At 41.7% G+C, this 8,304-nt stretch overlaps 1 protein-coding gene across 1 annotated transcript; it reads right to left on the bottom strand.

The window, feature by feature from the left end:
* Positions 1–96: 96 nt before the first annotated feature.
* Positions 97–8,088, bottom strand: LOC129826801 (protein FMC1 homolog). The gene is made up of 2 exons (XM_055887883.1): positions 7,730–8,088; positions 97–584 (listed from the first exon to the last, which is right to left on the bottom strand). The coding sequence occupies exons 1-2, from the start codon at positions 7,856–7,858 to the stop codon at positions 381–383; spliced, it is 333 nt and encodes a 110-aa protein (XP_055743858.1). The 5' UTR covers positions 7,859–8,088; the 3' UTR covers positions 97–380.
* Positions 8,089–8,304: the final 216 nt, after the last annotated feature.

The following is an 8,304-nucleotide window of genomic DNA, read 5'->3' as shown; positions in this document are numbered from 1 at the left end:
GTACGTCAGATTGAATTGGTTGTTTTATTAGTAGATTATTAGCAGCCACTAGCAGCATATGGATTGCAAAAAAAGTGGGATGTCACAATGACCTGATAAAAGTGATTAATACTTTAATTGGCAAAAGTTGTCCCATTATTTACAAATATTTTAATTACAACCATTGTCTCAAGACAGACACATAAAGTAAGGAGTGGTAGGGAGAGCTGGGAATCTCATATTTCTAATAGCTTTGATCCTCCCTTGTATAATCACAAATCACAGTCCTTGTTCATCGCAGCCTTCATCTCTTCCTCTGTTTTGTAAAAGAGCAAAATAGCATTAGGTCCAGCGTGATGATTACAACCGTCTGGTGTGGTATGAGAGTCTTCTCCCTTCCTTCACTTCTCCCAGCCCTTCCCCCCAGGCTGGGTGGGCAGCCTGAGCCCCACAATTCCTGCCATCTCCTCTGTGTCACGCTGCCCTTTCCCATGGTAGATGTCGTAGAGAGCCATGTGTTGCCGTGTGGAGGTGAGCAGACAGAGGTAGCTGTCAGAAGCATGGAGGGCCTCCTTCTGAGCACGGCAATATCTCTCCCCAGTGATCTAAAAAAAAAAAACATTAAAAAAAAAGTGGGCAGAATTAAGATAAAAAGCCTGTATAAGGCATGCATAACAATGACACTAACATAGAGGACTAACGTTGCAATCTTGAAGGTGAATTTATGCAGCAATTACACTTGCAAATAGATATGATACATTTACTAAAGAAATATAAAGCGCCTTGTGAAAGTAAACACCCACTTGTCTTCACATTTTGCTGCCTTCAAATAAAATCTAAAAAAGGGATTAAATTAGATTTTTCCCCCTGCAGAGCTACACAACCTACAGTACTGCACAATTTCAAAGTGAAAGAAAGTTATAGAACATTTTCCAAATGAATAAACAAATACAAGATGTCTTGATTGTGTGTCTTCACACCCCAGAGTTAATACTTGGTGGAAGCATCTTTGGCAACATTACAGCTGTGAATAACTTCATTATGATTCTACCAACTGCACAGCTCTTAAAACTTCTTTGGGATCGGTGTCCCTTCCATGGGACGGTTGAGCTAACGTAGGCTAATGCGATTAGCATAAGGTTGTAAGTAATAAGAACATTTCCCAGGACATAGACATATCTGATATTGGCAGAAAGCTTCAATTCTTGTTAATCTAACTGCACTGTCCAATTTACAGTAGCTATTAATATTACTGTGAAAGAATACCATGCTATTGTTTGAGGAGAGTGTTTAACTTTTTTATGTTCAAAATTGTGCAAACTAGGCACAACATTTTGAACAGAAGTGCATTGGTTCATTGAATCAGTCTAAACTTTGCACACACTCTGCCATATAGTGGCAACAATCGAAATTGCACCTGGGCTGGAATAGTACATTATGTTTTGTTGTTTGTTTCTTTGTATTATCTTCTACTAGATCTATTGGTGTTATATTCTCCTACATTTCCAAACTTCAAAGTGTTTCCTTTAAAATGATACCAATAATATGCATATCCTTGCTTCAGGGGCTGAGCTACAGGCAGTTAGATTTGGGTATGTAATTTTAGGCGAAATTAGAAAAAAAGGGGCGGATCCTTAACTAAGGCAAAAATAATGTATATCCATTGTTTTTAAAAATCAACATTTCTCAAGCTCAGTACATTTGGTTGTGAATCATTGGACAGCAATATTTAATATCTGCTTTATTTATTTTTATTTTTTTAAAGACTGGACCATTCAATCACTTTTGAAAGCCACTCTGGTGTGTCTTTTGCATTCAAATATTTGTCCCACTGAAAAATAAAACCCCATCTCAGGGTTAGGTTTTCAGAAGACTGAGGTGGGTTTTTCTGTAGCTTTTTACCTGGGCTGTGCTCCTTTCATATTTATTTTGATCCTAACAAACTTCCCAGTCCCTTCACTTCATATTACTGCCCTGTATGACAAAGTGAAAAGTTGGGGGGGGGGGAAACTCCAAATCACCCATTCTGTTTGCAACAAGGCTGTTAAGTAATACTGCAAGACAACATGGCAAATTATTTATGGGGGCCTAAATTAAAAACACCACGAGTGAAACCCTCTCTATTTTCAAGTATTGTGGTGACAGCATCATGTAATGGGTATGCTTGTCATCGGCAGGGACTAGGGAGTTTGTTAGGATCAAAATAAATATTTAAAAAAGGAGCACAGCCCAGGTAAACAGTTAGAGGAAAACAGTTTGTCTTCTGAAAACCTAACCCTGGGATAGGAGTTTTACACAAATTATAATGTGGAAGACACACCAGAATGTCTTTCCAAGACTTGGAGTGTTCCTGAGTGGTCTTAAAACGGCTTGAAAAACAGAGACACGGTTTTGAATATTGCAGTCCATCAATGATTCCCAAACAAATTTAATGAGCTTGAGCCATTTTGACCAAAACAATGAATATACACTCAGTGATCAGTTTATTAGGTACACCCATCGTGTACCGGGTCAGATCCCCCTGTAGCCATGAAGGGATGCACCTGGTCAGCAACAATGTTCAGATATGCTATGGCATTCAAACGTTGCTCAATTGGTATCAAGGGACCTAATGTGTGCCAGGAAAACATTCCCCACACCATTACCAGACTGTACCATAGACACCAGGCAGGATGGGGCCCATGGCCTCATGATGCTTTCACCAAATCCTGACTGCCATTAGCATGACGCAACAGGAACTGGGATTAGTCGGACCAGGCAATTTTTAAACCACTCCTCAAATTGTCCAGTGTTGGTGATCGCGTGCCCACTAGAGCCGCTTCTTCTTGTTTTAAGCCGATAGAGTGGAACCCAGTGTGGTCGTCTGCTGCAATAGCCCATCCGTAAAAATGAGGAGTAGGTTGTGTAGATCTGTTGTGCGTTCCTAAATGCTGTTCTGCACACCACTGTTGTACTGCGCCGTTATTTCCCTGTTTGTGGCCCGCATGTTAGCTTGCACAATTCTTACCATTCTCCTTCAACATGCTATTTTTCGCCCACAGGACTGCCGCTGACTGGATGTTTTTTGTTTGTTGCTCCATTCTCGATAAACCCTAGACACTGTCATTTATTTATTTTATATAACTAGACAAGTCAGTTAAAAATGTGTTCTTATTTACAATGACAGCCTACCAAAAGGCAAAAGGCCTTCTGCGGGGACGGGGGCCTGGGATTAAAAAAATAAATGCACTTTAAATACAGAAAAAAACACATCACAACAAGAGAGACAACACTACATAGAGAGACCGAAGACAACATAACAGCAAAACATGACCACACAGCATGGTAGCAACACAAAAACACAGTATAAACATTATTGGGCAACAGCACAAAGGTAAAGATGGTAGAGACAATAATATATCGTAAAAAGCAGCCACAACTGTCAGTAAGAGTGTCCATGATTGAGTCTTTGAATGAAGAGATTGAGATAAAACTGTTCAGTTTGAGTGTTTGTTGCAGCTCGTTCCAGTCGCTAGCTGCAGCGAACTGAAAAGAGGAGCGACCCAAGGATGTATGTGCTTCGGGGACCTTTAACAGAATGTGACTGGCAGAACGGGTGTTGTATGTGAAGAATGAGGTCTGCAGTAGATATCTCAGATAGGGGGGAGTGAGGCCTAAGAGGGTTTTATAGATAAGCATCAACCAGTGGGTCTTGCGATGGGTATACAGAGATGACCAGTTTACAGAGGAGTATAAAGTGCAGTGATGTGTCCTATAAAAAGGAGCATTGGTGGCAAATCTGATGTTCTTTACCATTCGGCCATCTTGCAGGTCATGCGTGAAAAGCCCAGGAGGGTCGTTTGAGATACTGGAACCGGTGCGCCTGGCACCGTGTATTATACCGTGCTCAAAGTTGCTTTGGTCACTCGTTATGCCCATTCTAACGTTCAAGCAAACATTAAACTGAATGCCTAGGGGCCTCCCGGGTGGCGCAGTGGTCTAGGGCACTGCATCGCAGTGCTAGCTGCGCCACCAGAGTCTCTGGGTTCGCGCCCAGGCTCTGTCGCAGCCGGCTGCGACCGGGAGGTCAGTGGGGCGACGCACAATTGGCATAAGTTAGGCCGGTAGGGATATCCTTGTCTCATCGCGCTCCAGCGACTCCTGTGGCGGGCCGGGCGCAGTGCGCGCTAACCAAGGGGGCCAGGTACACGGTGTTTCCTCCGACACATTGGTGCGGCTGGCTTCCGGGTTGGAGGCGCGCTGTGTTAAGAAGCAGTGCGGCTTGGTTGGGTTGTGCTTCGGAGGACGCATGGCTTTCGACCTTCGTCTCTCCCGAGCCCGTATGGGAGTTGCGATTGGATACCACGAAAATGGGATAAAAATTTAAAAATATATAAAAAATAAATTAAACTGAATGCCTCGATGCCCGTCTGCCTGCTTTATATAGCAATGGCCACGTGACTCACTGTCTCTAGGAACTAACCATTTTTGTGAACGGGGTGGTGTACCTAACAAAACTAGCAACTGAGTATGTGACCCGAAGAGTTGGGAAAAGTTGGTAGAATCTTATTACAAATGATTCACTGCTGCCCAAGGTGATTCCACCAAGTATTAACTCAGGGGGTTGGAGACTTGTCCTTGTATTTTTTTCTTGATTAGAACAATTTACTAACATTCTTTCACTTTGAAAGTGAGGAGTAGGTTGTTAGATCAGTAGAAAAAATCATTTAATCACTTTTAGGAATTAATTTTAAGCTAGTAAAATGTGAAAAAAGTTCAAGGTGTAGACTTTCTAAAGGAACGGGGATACCTAGTCAGTTGCACAAATAAACACATTCAACTGAAATGTGTCTCCCGCATTTAACCCAACCACTGAATCAGAGAGGTTCGGGAGGCTGCCTTAATCGATGTCATTGGCACCCGGGGAGCAGATGTTGTTGGACACTGTATATTTTTGAGGTATTCAAGACATACAACTATATGATAACAGAGTCTAAAATCAACAGGATCCTGAACAGCTTCTACCACCAAGCCATAAGACTGCTAAATAACTAATCAAATGGCTACCGGCATTGACATTTTTTTTGCACCAACCCGCTTGCACTGACTATGCACACACTGGACTCTACCAACACAATAACACTGACATCCCAACACACACACTGACGCCACACATAGACTTTCATACTCACCACATTGCTGATGCTACTGTCTATTACCAACCCTTTTGCTTAGTCACTTTACCCCTACCTATATGTACAGCTACCTCAATTACCTCTTACTCCTGCACATCAACACGCTGGTACTACTCCCTGTATATAGCCATGTTATTTTTATTTGCTATTCACTGTGTATTTATTCCTCGTCACTATTTCACTTTCTCTGGATTGTTGGAAAAGGACCCATTCACAAAGCATGAGACAAATACAATTTTGGAGGGGGGAAAAAATGGCTAACTTTATTATGTTGTATACTACATCACATCTACTAACTAAAGAGGATGTAGCTCAGTTGGTAGAGCATGGCGCTTGCAACGCCAGGGTTGTGGGTTCAATTCCCATGGGGTGGACCAGGGTTCAATTCCCACGGGGGGACCAGGATGAATATGTATGAACTTTCCAATTTGTAAGTCGCTCTGGATAAGAGCGTCTGCTAAATGACTTAAATGTAAATGTGAATATATAGCCTATTGCATGAAGAGAGGATCGTGTCCCATCTCATTGTTGGGCAATGGCCTACAATTTAGCCAAGTATTCTTGGCCAATGTTTGAATGATGCCTACATTTGTTAAGTTTATGAGTTTGAATGATTGGTAACACATTTGCCAAAAAAGAAACGAATGCTATATCAATCTTTTTTTACCAGGCCCACATCCGCAAAAAAAAAATCTAGCAACCCCCCAACATCAGACCATATTCATTGACACTCACAATGTCAATGCCTGTCAAACAGATATTCAATTAGGGATGCACGCTATATCGGTGAACATATCGGAATCAGATGATATTAGCTAAAAATGCTAGCTTTAGCTTGGTACCTAGCTAGCACCAATACAACCAACCTGAAAACAATGACCAGTAGAAACTGCAGTCATTTTCATTATTCTTAGCAATGATTTAGGAATCCTTGTGAGTAAGTATTAGCTAGGTTGCCACTTGTTGTTCACCTATTGAAATTGAACTTTAGTTCATGAAAATAAATAGCTAGCCAGCTACTTAACCCTGTTGCCCAAAGCTAATGTTATAAGCTGCCCAGCTAGCTTCATCTAGCTAGTGAGGCTCGACCCGACTGGGATATGTGTTGTGAAGCTAGCCACAATAAGTCCCTATGGGACTCCCAATCACGGCAAGATGTGATACAGGTTTGAATAAACCAGAGACTGTAGTGACACCTCTTGCACTGAGATGCAGTGCCTTTGACCGCTGCGTTCATGTGTTAACTATACTGGAATGCTTATAAGGCCGCAAAAATTATTATTATCGGTTATCAGTATCGTTTTTTTTTTTGGCAAAGAAAATATCAGCTATCAGTGCATCACTAAATTAAATGTGAAATATTTTGGCCTGCTGTTATTTTTAATTTGTTACCTAGTTGTTATCCTGCCTTTTCAGGGAGCCCCAAAGCGCTCTGATGCATCTGCTGTTGAGAATCACTGTACAATTCTGCACTGCTGCAGCAAATGAACAGGAGATGGGAAAGGCAGGACTTTCAGCTCGATCTGCGTCAGAAATAGGAATGACTTCTATTTTAGCCCTTGGTAACACAGACACTCGTTGGCAACGCAATAATTGAATAACATGAATTTCAACATTTATTTTGCGACACACGTGACGTGTCCGGTCAGGTCAGCATGTATTCAATTATTGCGAGCACCAACGAGTGTCTGCCGCCAAGAGCTAAAATAGAAATCATTCCTATTTCTGATGCAGATCGTGCTGAAAGTCCTGCCTCTCCCATCTCCTCATTGGTTTATAGAAGCAGGTACCCACGTGCCATCTCCTCATTGGTTATACCCACGTGGGTGATTGAAAGACGAACTTTGTTGGCGGTTGTCTTGGTAATACAATGAAAGTTTAGATGAGATCACCATATAAGTTCAAAGATGAAAAAGCCTGGAAGGAGGAGAGATGACTAGAAAAGATTCGGTTTGCCATTTTATGTGTGGATTAATAGTCCGAATAGAAGTCCTTGTGCATTTCAGGTAAAATAACAACTCAATGTTTATATCCCAGGACAAGTTAGCTAGCAACAGCAAGCTAGCTAAATAGGACAAATTAACGTTAGCCAAATATGTTTAATGCTTGTCGACCTGTCCCAAATTAATCTAATTGGTTTAGAGTTTGTTTTGATATTTTAAACCCCCGTGTCGTGATCGCGTTTGGTGTGGGGGAAAAATACATTTATGCACGATAGCGCGCAGCCGGTGTGGGTTCCGTGTAACGCTAGACACACAGGCTCGTGACGGTCACCTTGGCTTGGTTAGCCAGCTACTAGTAACGTTAGGGTCAATGATACTAACCTGGTGCTGCCATTGGATAACGTCAGCTTATCGCTGTAATTTAGCAAATTAGTCCCATAAAAGCCACCAACGCGGCTTATTCTTGAAGATAACCCGTTCCAGGATGGCTAAATTGTGGCTGGAGTCGCTAACACATTTTTAACCACGGCAATCTAGCTAAGTTAGCTACATTAGCTTACGTTACCATGGTGGATAGATGTCGTGGTTTCATTAAAGTTGTAGCTAGTTAATAACCTCATCAACATGACTTACCTGGTTTTTACGGAATTGATCTAAAACATAATTGTATGCCAAACACTGTTTGTATTCCGGTCCTTTAATCGCTCGTATCTCCCTCAGGATCCCCCGGCAAATGCGGAGAGGTGAAGACAACGACGCCATGTTGGACTGGCTTGTTTGGGTGCGCACCAATTATACATAAGTCATTCGCGCTCACCTACTATTAGGAACACAAATAATGACATCACTTTCGTATAGTAATAATTAAAACCTTCAAAATAAAAGGCCACATTTCAAACCATTGCAATGTCGATATCTCATTCAAACGATATTACACTCAGTGGACAGTTTGTTAGGTACATCCATCTAGTACCGAGTCGGACCCCCCTTTGCCTTCAGAACATCCGGAATTATTTTTGGGCATGGATTCAACGTGTCAAATCAAATGTATTTGTCAACTGCGCTGAATACAACAGATGTGGACCGTACCGTGAAATGCTTACTTACAAGCCCTTTACCAACAATGCAGAGTTTCTAAAAAGTAAATAGGAAAATGTGTTAAAGGAAAAATAGTAACACAATAAAATAGAAATAATGAGGCTATATAC

This window comes from Salvelinus fontinalis, chromosome 2, assembly GCF_029448725.1.
Source record: "Salvelinus fontinalis isolate EN_2023a chromosome 2, ASM2944872v1, whole genome shotgun sequence".
In the NCBI taxonomy this organism is placed as follows: Eukaryota; Metazoa; Chordata; class Actinopteri; order Salmoniformes; family Salmonidae; genus Salvelinus; species Salvelinus fontinalis.
The sequence above is the reverse complement of the archived record's forward strand: the minus strand, read 5'-3'. Positions and strand labels throughout refer to the sequence as shown.

Excerpts from the sequence above, each read along its gene's own strand:
- LOC129826801 (XM_055887883.1), bottom strand. The coding sequence starts at position 7,858 with ATGGCGTCGTTGTCTTCACCTCTCCGCATTTGCCGGGGGATCCTGAGG. Across the intron at positions 585-7,729 it reads ATCAATTCCGTAAAAACCAG|ATCACTGGGGAGAGATATTG; the intron begins GTAAGTCATGTT and ends TTTTTTTTTTAG.